This window comes from Pelecanus crispus, chromosome 1 (genome assembly GCF_030463565.1).
Source record: "Pelecanus crispus isolate bPelCri1 chromosome 1, bPelCri1.pri, whole genome shotgun sequence".
In the NCBI taxonomy this organism is placed as follows: Eukaryota; Metazoa; Chordata; class Aves; order Pelecaniformes; family Pelecanidae; genus Pelecanus; species Pelecanus crispus.
The window spans coordinates 106,750,053-106,766,918 of NC_134643.1; the positions used below are offsets into that span (position 1 = coordinate 106,750,053).

Genomic DNA, 16,866 nt, shown 5'->3' on the forward strand with positions numbered 1-16,866 from the left:
CCATCTTCCACCAAAGCTAATAAATGAAGAATAAATACATGTATCTTAATTATAGTTAAAACTGAATGAAAGTGCAATTCTGTTCCTTTCCAAACTACATATTTCTATGTAAAATTAATCTGTACATGGGCTAATGTCACACATATTCTTTCAGGACATCTTACCTGTAATGTTACTTACAGTTTTTCTTAAAGAGGAAAAATCTCTTATGGTAAAAGTAGGGAGAAAATTGAAAAATCACATAATGTTGTTGATTTGCTATACAAAAGAAACTGTTCTACTTCTCTATGTCCCATTTTATCTATTGCAATAACGGTAGGCCTCATTAATACAAGATGATTCTTACCTTTTTGTAAGTGCTATTATTTCTTTGTTTACTTACTTTCTTTGAATAGAAACTTCTCAGCAACTTTGATGTCTTTTCTTATGACTGTTTGGGTGTCTTTTGTCAACAGTGTGTAAAATACTTTCCATATTTTTTCTCCTTTGGCTATCTCAGAGTATTTAATAGCCCTTAGGCTATTTTGGCAGTCAGCATCACGATGAGATTGGTATCTGTAACCAAACAACTGTGGAAGAGGAAATACTCCAGGCCCCACAAAAACCTCTGTTTTGAACATATTGTTATGTATAGCATATCACTGATTCTATTAGATTACAAATGTTTTGTAACGTGTGAACTGGCTTCTCACCTAGGTACCTACCTACAAGTTTATTTTATGAGGTCCTCAGGACTGTTGTTTTCTGAGTGCTTGTAAAGCTTTTCATCACATTGTTTGGATTTAAATCATAACTCTTAAATATGGTTTGTTTAATAAAACCGGTTCATAATTTCTTGCTATTAAATGTCTTTTACTAAGAATTCTGATTCAATCTGATGAAATATTCAAAAGAGGGAAAAAATGGAAATGCAGCTACATGATGTGCAACTTATACCCTAGCAAGGTAATGGAAATAAGTGTTATTGTTTGATCATGTCAACAACAGCAAAAAATGTGAGCCAAGCAGCAACCCCACAGAAAGGGAGAGACTGCCCATCTTCTGGAAAGAGGATTGTCAGGTAGTTGAAAGCCAGTGAAAAACTGTGATAAATGCAATGGACGAGATATGTTCCTTTGAGAAAGAGTGCATGTGGGGTCCAGGTGGCATGAAATGCCGCAGTACAAGTCAGAAGTTGCTGTTAACAAGTGTACTCTAACAATCTTATCTGTAGTGCTGCTATTTAACTCTTCCTTTTTTACTTTATCATATTTGTTTTTACATTAAGCACAATCTTAATTCTGAATTGCCTCTCTTTGTTACAGAGATGACCAGAGGATGACATTTCCATTTCATGATTACTTTCTAAATTGCTAAAACCAGCTTTGCTATACACGTGAGCAAAAAACCCACCCATTTACTGCATTTTTTGCCAAAAAAAAAAAAAAAAAAGTTGAAGGGACTACTGATCTGGGATGTGAGAGACTCAGAACTGAATCTCTTCTTGTGCATGATTCAGTGGAAAATATAAGTTCATCCTTGAATCTTTAATCACTTCAGTACAAACAGAGAAGGGACGTACCCTTTGTTCCTTTGTATCAAAAAACGCTGCACTAAACACCTGAACTTTTTTCTGAATATTGCTTTACCAAGGAACAAAGACACCCCAGGCAACAGCGCTCCAAGAAGGTATTTAAGCAGTGATATCTGTGTCATCATGGCAGCCCCTGGCTGTTAGAACAGCAATAGGCAGGCAAAATCAACTGCCCACTGCCATCTTGATGCTGTCTCCAAGGCTTACCCTCTCTCATTAAAAATGAGAGGATTGCTGTTTGCGTACTGGTACCGGAGGGAAGCACGCTTGATTGCTCCCTTTGATAGCACAGTGACCCCACCTCCATTATCTGAGATGTTGGGCTCATATTGGACTGTAGCTTTCATAAGCCTAACAGAAGTACTTAACGTTTAATAACTTTGCTGAATTATAACTTAATTGCTTCACATATAGCTTATGTGTAAGATTTCAGTGAATTTAACTACATGGAAGGCTTAAAATGCCTGCATTATTCTGCTATTAGGGTCATTGAGAACAAAGATAATGAGATGTTTTTTATTTACCAATACCTTTAACTCAAGCTAAGTGGCAGATTTACTTCAAACTAGTCAGAAAATGTATTCCTTACTAAAGACAAAATGCTTTTACATCTTTTTTCTACAAAATTCCCCACAGATGTTTGAAGTGAAGCACAGAACTAAACTGGAAATCCTGCTATAAATAAGTATCTGGAAAACAGTTTAGCAGGGCAATGTAGCTGTTGGTTTCTTTTTTTCCCTTTCGACTTTTCACTCAATATTTTGGGGGGGTGGGGGGGTGGGGGTGGGGGGTTGGTTGTATTTCTTTTACCATTGCACTGAAAGCTGATGTTCAGTTTTGTGTAATTTGGTGTCTGGTCTGCTTTTGCACTGTGCAGAGGTTCACTTATGTGAAAGGTATCCTCATTTAGCCAACTTAAAGATTAATTTATGCTGCTGCCATGGGATGTTACATCTTTCTGCATAAGCGGATTGCCTCAAATGTAGGTGTTTTTTAAGCCTAGCAATAACTATGCTAAGGTAATAGTGCTCATACTTGATAGTTGCATCAAAAGTCTGTCACTGCTATACTGCCATTTCACTAGAAGCAAAGCTTTCAGCAGGCCTCCAAATACCAATCCTAGATTTCTGCAAAAACAAGCCCATTCTCAGACAATAGCTTCCCTTTGATTTAGCTATCGTTTATGTGACAAATTACTTAGTTTCTAGTTATCCCACCTGTTAGCAGTACAAATTCACATGACTTAGTTGATGTAGGTCTATAATGACAGATGGATTCACATAAGCAATAAGTACTTTTTCTCAAGTGATATCCTTGCATATATTAAATAGAATTTTTAAACCACTTAGCAGTTTACAGTCCTCATTTTAATTACACTCACACAAGCTGTGGAAGTTTACCGCTTCATAATTATACATACACACACATAAACATACACAGATATATGCATGTTGTGAAAAACCAAATAACTAAATTGCCAGTGCTGCATCTATTTCTTCAAATTCCAGCTCTTCCAAACTAAATACAGTGTTGTTCGCTCCATTTGGGGGAAATTCTTAGCTTACTACTCTTGCTGTCTATTGGCAGCACTTGGTTTTAGTCACGTGTAAAGGGTTTGTTATGTAAATGCATACCCATATTGCCTGGCAGAAGTTAGGGATGGAAAAATTTATGGTATGTTTCTGTCTGTGAAGACTGTCAGACAGATTGTTAAGCTTGCTGAGTTGGAAAGGAAGGGAGGGAAACAAATACCTTTCCTACTGTTTCTTTCAAGCTAAGCTGCTTTCCTGAGTTTTTCTCTTGACAAGAACTAGAGATGGGTGTCAGGCTATGAGAAACTATGGAAAAGTTCTTGTTAAGTGAACCTCCCAGACCCCCTTCATACTGTTCAGCATTCAAACTACATTAGCAGGAGAGGAGGAAAAAACATCAAAATTATTCTTTCCATACACGCCTTTCTATGAACATCAGTTCTGTGATTTGCTTGTGAATCATCTGGTCTCCCCATGTAGTCAGCAGCTGGATCATTGCCCCCTATTTCATTCACAGAGCACCTCTCTAAAGCTTCTGTGAAAGTATCTTGATGTGAATTTTTTAATGAAGTATGAGCATCAGTTATTTCCTACCACTTATTTTGCAAGGGTTAATTATCCAGCTCTTTTACATTTTAGGAAAATGGAAGCAAAGAAATTAGGCTTGATAAAACAATACACCCCTGTGAACCTCAAAAAATATATTATATGCAAGAAATAAGGTTGCACTTACTTTCTAGAAACTTAGAAGTGACACAGGACATTTTGCTCACTGCTGTCTGTCTTGGACTAGGTAATGACAGGACTCCTCTTCCACATAAAATACATTATTGTCCTGGTTTCGGCTGGGATAGAGTTAATTTTCTTCCTAGTAGCTGGCATAGTGCTGTGTTTTGGATTTAGTGTGAGAATACTGCTGATAACACACTGATGGTTTAGTTATTGCTAAGTACTGCTTACACTAGTCAAGGACTTTTCAGCTTCCCATGCTCTGCCAGGTGCACAAGAAACTGGGAGGGGGCACAGCCAGAATAGTTGACCCAAACTGACCAAAGGGCTATTCCATACCATATGACGTCATGCTCAGTATATAAACTGGGGGGGGAGTTGGCTGGGGAGCAGTGATCACTGCTTGGGGACGGGCTGGGCATCAGGTTGCGTTGTGCATCACTTGTTTTGTATATTCTTTTGTCATCATTACTATTATTATTATTATTATTATTTCCTCTTCCTCTGCTGTCCTATTAAATTGTCTTTATCTGAACCCCTAGGTTCTACTTTTTTTTTCCGATTCTCTCCCCTAACCCATCAGGGTGGAGGCGAGGGTGAGCAAGCAGCTGTGTGGTGGTTAGTTGCCAACTGTGGTTAAACCATGACAGTTATACAGAGGATATCCCCTTTTCAGTGTTTTACTGCCTGGTTATCCATAACTGTTTGTCTAACATACATTGTAATGTTCACATTTATTACAGAGATCTTCTAAAAAAACTCAGACATAACTGTAGAATACTAAACCAAACTAAATACTAAACAACATGATTATCAGTTTTCTTTTCCCCCAAATTAATATTTTATTACAATTTCCAAGTGCACCTGAGTGAGGCCATTATTCTTGATATTGTATAAACTGACAACTGAAAGCAAATTGTATTGACAGACCCTTATTGAACAAAATTACTCAACAAGAACCATCAAGGAGCAATTGTTCATAGTGAAACTCAACTATAATTATGGTACTCCAATAATGAGAAAAGTAACTTCTATGTTTTTTCAGTTAATGCATTTTTCCCTACTCTGGATTCCAGCACCTAAACTGCTGTATTTTTCGTTAAATGAAAATTGCTAATCCTTTCTTGGTGACTAACAAATTGATTCTTTTATTGCATATGCATCTTCTAGGATAACTAAGCCAAATGGCTCTTCCAGTTTATTCTTTCCAGCCTCAGTGCTATTTCACAGGCATGTCTAGCCTATAAATCATACAATTAATACATAATGGCATGTATTTTCTGAGGATAAAAGTTCAAATCTAAATGGACTTTTCCATTAGGCAGGCAGGAAGTACTTCAGAACCAAAATATGGATGAGCAGTAACATGAATAGTGAGAGAAACTTTTTTGTGCTGGTTCATTAGGGTTTAGCTTGAACTGTAGAACTGGGATTAAGCTGTGAGTGTAGGACATGATAAAAGAAGGTCTTCATTCTCTACCCTTGCTAAATAGCTCATTTCGTGCGCAGATGGTCATTGTAAACAGTTCCAAACATTTTAGCCCCAGAAGTTCAGAAAAGTTTATTTGCATATGTGGTCATTTTTATGTAATATACACTACTATTGCATATATTTTTTAAATCTGACTACTGAAAATGTGGTAATTTATTGTAACAAGCATGTGAATTGAAGCAAGCTTCTGTTCATTACTAACAGGAGCAGAAAGATAGGAAGAGGAGAGCTGGAGGAGCCTCATGGATACACACAGAAGCATATCTGTAAATAAGCTATGCACAGTTATTCTTTGTTTCAAGATGAAAGGAAAAAAATCTGAACTGCCTTTTTAGCCTAGCAGTAAAGCATTGGATGTGAAAGCAGATTCAGAATTGATCAATTTTTTATGATTTGGGAGACAGAGGGAATAGTTAACTTGAATAATGTTTAGGTGGTTTTGGTCTGTTTTAGGTAGGAAGCCAGTGTGCCTTTACCAAGCTCAAATTGCTGAAGTACCATTCCCAGGCCCAAATACTGTGTATAGGAAATAATCTGCCTAACTCTCAGTTTTACACACTGGTATTTAGCAAGCCTGTTTAGGTTCCTTATACAGTTGGTGAAGACTGGACAATTCTGGTCTGACTTATATGACCTGTTTGTGACGCACAGTTAGAAAAATTTGACTCCTTCCCTTGAAATGCCTTTTTCTTTCTCAGGAAAAAACCTAGATATTGCTAGCTATGGAGATGTCTCCACAGTTACAGGAGCTAAGTTATGGGAGATGAATACTTTTGGTTTTTTTCTCATGTGTCAATGAGTTTCCATATTTTTCTTATTTCTTCAAGATGTATATGCTTGTCTAAAAACCTCTGCATCTAAAGTTTGCTGCTTGACCCTTCTTCATTGTAACTCTTGGCTTTTGTTCATGATCAAAATCAGACTTGAGGGGAGAAGCTTGAGAATGTGTGCCTTCATGTCCTGAAGGTACAAAACCTCAAAGAGAAATAAGAAAAAACCCCATGGAATTGCAAAAATGTCACAGTGTTAGGTCCAGTGCACCATTTATTTGTTGGAGCCCTGAGTCGTGATGTTTTGTTTTCTTAAATTTGGATTTAGCAACTCACACATGTTACAACTGAAGCTTCCTTTGTGGATTTCAGAAACTTCAGCAGTATTGATATGTGGCCTCCACTGCTTCTTGAAATGAGAAATGATGCCTTTCTCATGTATAGAAAGCAGCAAGATACTCATAAACAATGAAGGAGGAGGTGGTGGCTCATCAATTTTGCATAGCTCGGAAGTTTAAAGTTTATGTAGATCAAAGGGAAATAGAAGCAAAACGTGTGCTCAAATAGTAAATGGAAAAAAACATAAACGATATTCTGAAGTGCAAGATGTGTCAGATCACAATCAGGCATAGCAATGAATAACCAAAAAATGCCCTGACATTTCAGAATAGGATTAAAATAATACCTTAACTGTGTCATTATACTTACGAAAGCACAAAAACCTGTTTTACTGTAACCTTATGTATGAAATTTTTTATTTTGCTCATTTTCAAATTTCTGTTGTAGCTTACAGCTTCTAAATATAATGCACCTATGATAATAGGTAAATTCACAATAGAGATTAAATAGGCTTTGTTTCTTATGTTCCATAAGTACCTGTTATGTATCAGGTGCAGTGAGGCCGCACCTGGAATACTGTGTCCAGTTTTGGGCCCCTCACTACAAGAAGGACATTGAGGTGCTGGAGCGTGTCCAGAGAAGGGCAACGAAGCTGGTGAAGGGTCTGGAGCACAGGCCTTATGAGGAGTGGCTGAGGGAACTGGGGTTGTTTAGCGTAGAGAAGAGGAGGCTGAGGGGAGACCTTATCGCTCTCTACAGCTACCTGAAAGGAGGTTGTAGTGAGGTGGGTGTTGGTCTCTTCTCCCAAGTAGCTAGTGATAGGATGAGAGGAAATGGGCTCAAGCTGTGTCAGGGGAGGTTCAGGTTGGATATTAGGAAAAATTTCTTCATGGAAAGGGTGGTCAGGCATTGGAACAGGCTGCCCAGAGAGGTGGTGGAGTCACTATCCCTGGAAGTGTTCAAAAAATGGGTAGACATGGCACTTTGGGACATGGTTTAGTGGGCATGGTGGTATTTGGTTAATGGTTGGACTGATGATCTTAGAGATCCTTTCCGACCTTAATGATTCCTAGTTTTTACTTTCATTAAAAATAATCCAGCCACCAAGCCAGGAAACATGAAATTGCTACTCTATCCTTAATTGCTTTAGTGGTGGACTTGGTAATGTTAGGTTAATGGTTGGACTGGATGATCTTAAAGGTCTTTTCCAACCTAAGCGAGTCTATGATTCCATGATTCTATGGCATACTGAATATTGAAGAAGTGTGGAAGCCCCTGATACACAGACTTAATTTTGTTTAAATTCCTTTACATGCTCTGGGGTCAATAGGGCAAATGATCCTTGATGCAGTCAGACTCTGTGGACTAATTTTGAACCAAAGAACATCCCTTGCTCTTCCCACAAGAGGATGTAGAGTGGTACGAACATTGAAAATGTTAAGAGTAACTTAAGGGTGAAATGTCATTAGATTAAATGAAATATGCTGAAATTCAGTTATAAAAAACGTGAGGGGAATTGTTTTGGTTAATCTAACTGGGCAAAAGTATCTCTCTTAAACTGAATCTGAACAGAATCTGTTATTTATTCTAGATTTTTTTAAATTGATCTTTGCTTCAGTGCTGAAGTGAAAGTGCTGGAATTTTTAGGGTTCTAAGTCAAATTTCAAGCAATATAAATCTTATGCCAGAATCAGGTCTATTAAAAACTAACTTCCCTCTTCCCCCAACCCAGCCCCGAACATAATTAAATTAAAACTAAGCGGCCAAATTTTTTGTGGCTGGTCATTAACAGATCACCTATTCTTGCAAAGAAACTAGTCTGCATTCTCCCTCCTACTTATACATTGATAAAGACTGCCTTTACTGCTGGGATGCCTTGGTTTAAAATGGGATGATATAACCTAGTATTTGAGATAGCATGGTCAAAAATGCAATCCTTGAGCTCTATTCATTGTCCCGACTTGTGATTTTGTCATCTCTTAAAACCTCTTTCAAGTCAGTATAAGGTGGTCTTTATAAGGATGGAGATGACAGAATGGTTCCAGGGTACATGACCAAGATTTTGATGCAAACATCAGCTGTTGTAATGATCTGTGGAAGTTCTTGGGCAACGGCCAGAATTCAGATTATTTTTTAAGGTACATCTGTTTATCCCGAGGGCCCAGGTTGGCACACTGCCCTCTCAGTATCAGGGGAACATGAAGACAATGCAAAGCCTCTTTGTGCACACTTTCTGCAGATACGGTGGTTCACACAGGTTTTCCTTGCAGGCTGAGGACTTGGGTTTTGTGATACCTCTGCCAAGTCACTTCGCCTCATCTTCTCTTTTCACCATCCATCGCATGGATTTATCTGTTTATAGATTAGTATTTGAAAAATAGCATAAGATTCTCAAATTAGATGCATTAGATGCACTTAGAATAGTTCCTGCAGCAGCTTTCAGAGCTGGTCTACAAGCGCACCAGCTCTTGTTCCCCTCCAGATGTACATCTGAATTCTAATAAGCCATCTCGCCCTAATGATGAAGGGGTTTTTATTTCTTTTTTTTAATTTCTGCTTATAATATTCATGTAAACATAAGCAGCAGGAATAAACCAGAACTTTTTTCATCCATTTTGTATTTGTAATGCTAATAAATATATAGAAAGAAGTAATACAGATAACCAACCCAACACATAGAAACTTGAAGAAATGCAAAATTTTTTAAAAGATATATGGCTGGAAAGTTTAAATGCAGAAAATACCAGAATTTGGGCCAGTTGTTGTATTTCTATGGTACAATTTTAGCCACTATTTCTCCCTCACCTACACAACCTCCAACTAGTGACAAACAACTACTTGTTCTGCTTTTACTCTCTACTGCACTCCATTTGCTTCTCTTATGGAAAGACAAGAGTAAGAAAACAAATAATGGAAAAGGTGCAACTGCTTTCTTGTTACAATTCCACTTTTCTTTCCTCAAAACCTTCCAGAATATCTCTTGTAGGCACACTGGAGGATTGGTGGGGATTAGGGGCTGCAGAAGCAGTAGCATGTCGGAGACTGCTAAAACTTCTGTTGTCCAAAGCACATTCTCCCTTTGTCGTATGAAAAACAGGAGAACTGTTTGCAGTGTTTGTTGTTGCAGGAGGGGTAGGCCGGCGGATTTGAGAAGGTATCTTAGAAGTATACATACAGACCTTTCCTGGCTTCCAAGTCATACCAGCAGGCATAAATTCTTGCCAGTGAGTTACCAGGTAGTGAGTGTAAAAGTATTCAATATAAAATTACAGATAAACAGCTCAGAGAACAATATTTTCAGATTGTGTTGAAACAGTAAAACTTCTTCAGCTAGTAGTGACAGATATATGGCCCTAGTTTGCTAAATAATAGACAGTAATTTATGCTCATTCATGTATTTTGTATTTTTATCAATTGATTTTGCAAAGGTAACTTCCCTTGACTAAACTAACTTAACTAATGGAAGTGTTATATAGATACAGGAAAATAGAAAGAGCACTAACAGCAAGATAAGTAGGCTACATCTATGTGATTTCCTGCAACAGCAGGATGTATGTGTGTTGGTGCTACCCTGTTTGCAAAGTCTGGCTTCTGACGTCTCAAGAAGGGGGTTGGAACTGCAACTCCCTATTTTTTAAGGCTTCTTGGAACACAGGTCTTAGTCTGAGACCTTCAGTAATGTAAGTCAGTAATGCAAGTGGGATGGCTTGCTGCAAAATTCCCATTGGCTTCATGTGTATTGACTTGGGCTAACAATGCAAAACCCAGCAGAATTTTTTTCATTTGCTTTTTGCATAATCATTAGTTTTCTTTCTTTCTTTTTTCCTCCATTAATTTTGTGTTATGGAAAAATATAATTTTTTCTTTCATTATTTGCTGAAATTAGTTCTCCTCTGATGCATACAACTGCATCATTATTCATAGCAGGAGTGAAGAAGCTGCAGTGCCACAGCAAGTGGTTCTCCTATTTAAAGCAATATGTAAGGAACAGACCTAGTGTGAGATCTAGGAGTGCCTTCCAAGCCCTGGGCATTTCAGTGAGGCACACAGAGTTTTACTGTGGGTGCTCTGCACACTATTGGAGTGCTGAAAAGCCCAGCTCTACCTAAGGGAGCGCCTGTACATTTTTCTGTGAGTCATATCTCTTCAGCTTTAGCAGGAGGTAAGTTAGTGGGGAACCAAAAGCGGAACATGGCTTTGGAGTGAAAAAATGCCTGATAGGTGACTTCTGAGAGGTTACCTGGATACACAAATTCTGACCTAAAGAAGTGATGGAGCAATATTTTCTTATGTGAACCAGGGAGCAGACTCAAAGCCTTTGCTGTTTTAAGTGGAAGAATAAATATCCTCTGTTTATGTTAACAGATCTATTCCCATGATGGATATTAAAGATTTCATTATAAGTAAAGAGTGTAGAAATAAGCACGTACTAACTGTATTCTTTCTGGAGGATCTTACATAAAAAAATTCATTAAAGTGGGCTTTGCTGCATTATTTAAAATGACAACAGGAGACAACAAGCTGAATGTTTTGTCATTGATATGACAGTTCAAATTCTCCTCCTTATTCATCACTCTACCACTCAATTAAATTACACACTATCAAAATCTTGTGTTGTGGGAAAAAAATTAGAAAGTGAACTAAAAATATATGCGATGTGAGTTTTAAGTATAATTGGTACTTTACATTATTCTGCAATGCATGGCTGTCTTTTTTGCATTTCTACTTATTAAAGAACATGTCAAGCAGATTGATCAATAGAAGATACAAATTTGTAACATATTCTGAGGTGGCATTACATCAACACAGAATGTTTGTCATTTATGCTGGTTTTATTTGAATGGCATTACAGCACAGCTGGGTGAGAAAAAACTTTCTCAGGGAAGAAAAAAATGCCTTGTCAAAACCACTCAGCCACTTGTCACAAGATAGTATTTGCATCAAAACAATGAATAACGGCCACACATTCTACAGGTTCCTCTAAGTTCTGAGTAATGAAATTCATGTCCTTTCCCTGGATCATGCAAAGCACTGACACTGCTCTTGCATGTTTGATCTGGCTTTCTGAGATGTTGGGAGTCTGAAATGGTTCTGCCAGAGCCAGAGTTACTCCATGTGCATCGTGCAAGGAGGGGAAGCTGCTTTAGCCAATATCCCAGAGGTGTGTCTGGTGTTGGGGAAGAGTGGGGTGGGAATATTTATAGTTTCACAGAAATTATGAAAACAATGAACACGGCTATGGTATCAATATGTCATGTATAAATACAATTTCATATTGTTATCTTAAGTATGTAGTAAAATGATAAATTTGTTACACATTTGCAAATGCTAAATGTGAGATACATAGTGTGTAAAATCCATATTTGGGTTTAAAATTTACTGCCTCAGAACACTATTTATATGATTCTTCTACTTTAAAAGTCTATTATCTTGCCATACACCCTACTCTAGCACTGCTGGGTATCTAGAGCCGCTGCAAGAATGATTTGTTTGGCTGGTTTGATCACTGAATCCATCTTCAAACCTTTTTATATTTTGTCCACCCCCAATTCCAACATGAAGTTGTGTGCTCTCCTCCAGCAGTGTCTGCAGTTCTTAGCTCCTAGATGTTCTTGACCTCTGTCTTTTATTCCAGGTCCTCAGTCAAAGCTGATACCTTTTTCAGTGTCCTTCTTCCGTGCCTTCTCTTATGTGCATCTTGACTGTAAAATTAACCTGGTTCTTCTTCAGATACGTATCTAGTGCCTATGCCTGGAACGGTGTGAAAACACCTGAACTGGTCAAGTCTTTAGAGTTTGGGTGTCCAGCTATCTGGTGAGGTGCACCCATGCCGCAGAGGGGACTCGTCATCAGTCGCAGGAGTGCCTTTTGGTGCATGCTCTCTTGCCTGTTCAGAGTCCCTTGAGGTGACGCGTGAGCTCTCCCAGGTGCTCACGCAGCCGGCTCACACAGTGCTGGCACGGCCGTCTCTGTGCTGCAGCCTGTGCCATCCTTCTGAGCGCTGAGCGCTTTCCCGACTCCCATCTGTATCACCTCCCACTGCTGTTCATCCTTAAACTTGTTTCTTCAAGTAACGATGGCCATGTTTCATATGTGTAAGCAATCATAAATATAGGAAAATAATTCAGTGCCTTCCAGAATTGCATTAGCCTACCCCATGATAAAATAATCAAAGATTGCTTTTCTCTCTCTGAGACTTCTCTGCCCCTCCTCCTTTTTTCATTCCTGTCCTTGTTTTGAGGGTGAAGAATTCATCTTTCTTAGTACCGTGAGAGCAACATGGATTTTCATAATCTAAGTAATAGTCTGTCTTTTTTTTTTTTTGTCTCGAGGCAAACATTACGCTAGTTTAAAAATCTCCCAGTATTATTTTTCAAAGTCAATTTTGTAGTCCTCTTTAAAGCAAAAGCAGTATTCTGTGTTTGTACAGGGTTCAGCACAGACCTTAATCTTTCCTGGACTCAAATTGTACCACAGTATAAAGGATAACACCTGCCCTTTGCAGCTAAAAAGGAAACTAACATCAACTAATGTCATCCATAGCCTTTTGTCTTGCCAAGAACTTTGTTCTATACAAGCCGTGGGTTGGCTGCCACCCTCTGACCCTTTGGAGGTTAGGCATCCCAGATTGCGCTCTGTAACATGTAGGGTATCAGAAGTAGAGCTGTGCTTTCAGAGTATGCTTCCCAGATCTGGAACTGATGGAGTCCAACACACCAGGATCTGTGTTTTTCACAGGGGACAGTCCAGTCTCTCCCACTGCCTGTCCTTGGGACTGGTGACTTGGTCTCTGGACCGAGACGCCCATGTTGAATTCTCCCGTTGGACGTGCCAGAGTCAGCTGCTCATCCTCATGTCTCAGCCAGCTTCTCCAGAGCTGACTGCTAGTCCCATTCCTTCAACCATTTGTGAGCTGGAGAGTCTGTTCATGCAACGCCAACACACGGCGGACTCACTTAAGTGTCTCTACAGGGTACTGAGCTAGGGAAGAAAATACAACGTTGCGTATTGGTAACCAAACACAGCCTGGTTGGTATACTACACTGACTAGATGGAGAGGGCCACTTGATTTTCTGAACCTGTTTTTCCTACCACACCTTTGAAATGAAGATGTGCCCTACCTTATGTTTCCTGACACTTGATGTATTTTCATTTGTAAAATGCTTAGAGATCCTTATATTAAATTTGTAAACCTATAAGATTAATGGAAAACAATTATTTGCTGGGAATAGAACCTGTGTGTTACTGCTTTGATGGTAATTTTACCCACTGGAATCTGATGTGTAGCAGAGTTTTTTACTACATCTTCAAGCAACCAAAACAATAGCTGAGACATTTTTGATCAACAGGTATTCCAAAGATAAATATTATGCTTAGGAAAAGTCTCACTGTGTTGCTTGTCACAGTCCAGCTTGGAATATATAAATATCTTCAGTGATATATTAAACTTGCAGCCAAAATAGGATGACTTTTATCAAATACTGGCACACTAAAAGAAGATTATTTGAGAAGTTAGTGTTAGGATCCAGATTTAAGATTTTTGCTTAAGATAATCAAGCGATGGAGCTGGGTCCATTTTTGTGGTGTCTTGACACAATCCTGCATCAAGTTCATTTGAGATTTAGATAGGATGCAGAGGGATACAGACTGAGTCTGTGGAAAGCTATCAGCCTAAGTGACTAAATTTATTGTTCACCAAAAATCCTGAATACTTAATGATATGCTGATCTTCCAATATATAGCAACTTGTTTGAAGACAAATGCTACTTATTTTGGTGTATTTACTAGATCATGCCATTCCTGTGCTATCATGTGAAAGAGATGGTTTTGTGTTAAGGTTTATAATTTCAAGTGATTAAAGGAACACATCAAGCAGTTTAAAAACTCATAAACATTATCCAGTGAAAAATACTGAAATCTCTTTTTTAAATCCACATATAAATGCATATAGATACATTTCATAGTTACTTTAGCCTAGAAGTTCATACTGTTGGTCTGAGCAAAATGAAACACATTTTGTTGGGGGTTTTTTGGAGGGGGGAATATTTTGTGAGAGAACGTAGAAGAATTAAGAGTTGCTTTTATAAAGTAAGTGTGAAAATAATTTGTATTGAAGGATATAAATCTAAGGAGCATAAAAGATGTAACAAGAGCCTATAAACCTCTAGAGAACCTTACAAAATAGCTTCTGGAAAGCGTAGGGCACCAAAGGATTACTAACAGGAAACTAGGGGCACTGTTTTGAAGTTCAATAGCTCCATTTGTCATTCCCTTCAAATGCAAATCTTCCATAAAGGTGCTTTAGCTGTTGATTTACCCAAAAAGAGAAATTTCGGGGTAACTTATGCCTGACCAAATATACCATCTGAAAGCCAGCTTTGCAACCCTATTTATTGCAAGATGCTGTTGTCTGCAACAATTCAGAAATTACTACTAGCTTGAGAGAGTTCTGCATGTAGTAACATCCTCTGGCATCAGGCTGCCGTTTGTTTACTTCTCCAGATTATAGAATATTCCTTTCACATTGAGATGTCAGCCCGTTGACAGTAAACATATGGTAAAGGTAAGGGAAATCTAGGTCATTCGTGTGCTTGAAACTAAAGAGACTGGGCTATACAACTAGTTATCATTAGCAAGTTGAAGTAAAGAAAACATTAATTTTTCAAATGCTGTGATCTCTAAGAGCTTAAAAGTGATGTATCGTTTAAGCTTATAATGCAAAACCAGGGTATAACCAATGGATGCAGATGAATATAAATTGATTTGGTGGCAGATGCACATCTGCAGCTGAGACCAAACATTCAATTAAAAAAAAAAAGAAGCTGGTGATTCTTCACACTTCAGAAAGGCTATCCAAAAAGACTATTAAGGCATCTGAGAATTTTCACACAGAAAAAAATGTATTACTGTGCCATCATTATGAAGCACTGTTTTATTCATTGAGGACCTAAACATGAGGGTGAATACAGAAAGAACCCAAAATTTTATTAGAAGAAATGAGAGAATATTGTGAGGAACTCCAGAAAGACTAAACTACGTGAATGAGCATCACCGGGGTACCTGGAACTCCAAGCCGACATGCTGGGAAGGAAGAGAGAAACGGCTCATTCACTTTTTTAAATTCAAGGTTAGCTGTAACAGCTCAGGAGAAATACCTGGCTGTGGCTTATTGCATATTGAGGACAGTTTAATAAACACTTCCACTGTTAACCAAACTGAACAGAGAGTTAGCATGTACAGAAATGGACAATTGTGCTGGAACGAGCATAACGCCCTTCTACACTTTCTCACCCCGAACACTGTGTTTGTTTCTCATCCCCTCATCCAAGGAAAACACAAAAATCATTTGAGAGGTGGAGAAAAAGAGAGTCATGAAAGAGGCTTCCTTTGGATTTGAAAAAATGTTGGAACAGCCAGTGTTGTACTGAGAAAGTGAAAAGGGTGGACTTCTGGTGTCACCACTTGGCACACCCCTGTTTCACACAAACCCCAAAAGAGACAGGCATTCTGATGGAGAAAAAAGTTTACCATTTTAAGACTTTTTACCTCTTTCCCAATCTTACTAACATACTTATTCATCACATTAGTTTTGCATATATTAGAACAGCTCCTTTGTAATATTAACAATTCTAAAAATCTTCTTGCTGCGTAGCCTGATTAACATGCTAATTGGGCCTCTCCTGTCAAGCACTTCTGGAGTGGTAGGATATTCCTGGGTATCAGCAGTGCAATGGTATTTAGTTAAGTACCCAGTTTAAAAGTTTATCTTCAGATTTGGATATTCTTTTAAGAACTAAATGTAACGTGTTATTCTACTTCAGTTTGGATACGATCCCACCCTGCAACCATACAGGGAAGCTGTGCTAGTTGAGCAAAACTTTGATGTCAATAACCGTGTGTATATGTAATGTATGTACAAAAATATGAATTCAGCATTTTTCTGGATTATACACACCCAATACGCATACCCAATCTAAGAGAGCCTTTTTTGTGACATCCCCTTCTATCTCTCTATCCATATGCCACTAAATCATTTTGATATTTTTCTTTGAGAGGAAAACAATGGCACTGAGACACAGCAAGTGTTGCTATTTGGAAATATCAGGCTCTTCTTTGATGCTTTTTAAGGGGAAAATACACTGGAGCAAATGATGTGCGTTCAGCTAATCCAGTACCAAAAAAAAAAAAAAAAAAAAAAAAGAAATAATTCTTAGAGAATAACACAGGGAATTGTGTTTGTGATATAAATGACAATTTTGAAAATGGGTAACATATTTAACTACTGTGAATAATCTATGCATAACAGTCAGAATTATAAAAGCCCCATAATATGTCTATAATCCTGATGTGTTTCTTTGCTGTTTTGCAGGCAGACCAGTAATGATTGTAGTTGAATACATGGAGAATGGATCCCTTGACTCCTTTCTGCGG

At 38.2% G+C, this 16,866-nt stretch overlaps 1 protein-coding gene across 3 annotated transcripts in view; it reads left to right on the forward strand.

Moving 5' to 3' along the window:
* Positions 1-16,866, forward strand: part of EPHA6 (EPH receptor A6) — a 536,584-nt gene that overhangs the window by 453,333 nt on the left and 66,385 nt on the right. For all 3 annotated transcript variants that reach the window (XM_075709685.1, XM_075709691.1, XM_075709700.1), the window contains one exon: positions 16,805-16,866. In XM_075709685.1, the coding sequence (XP_075565800.1) occupies positions 16,805-16,866 (62 nt within the window). The remainder of the gene's footprint in view (positions 1-16,804) is intronic.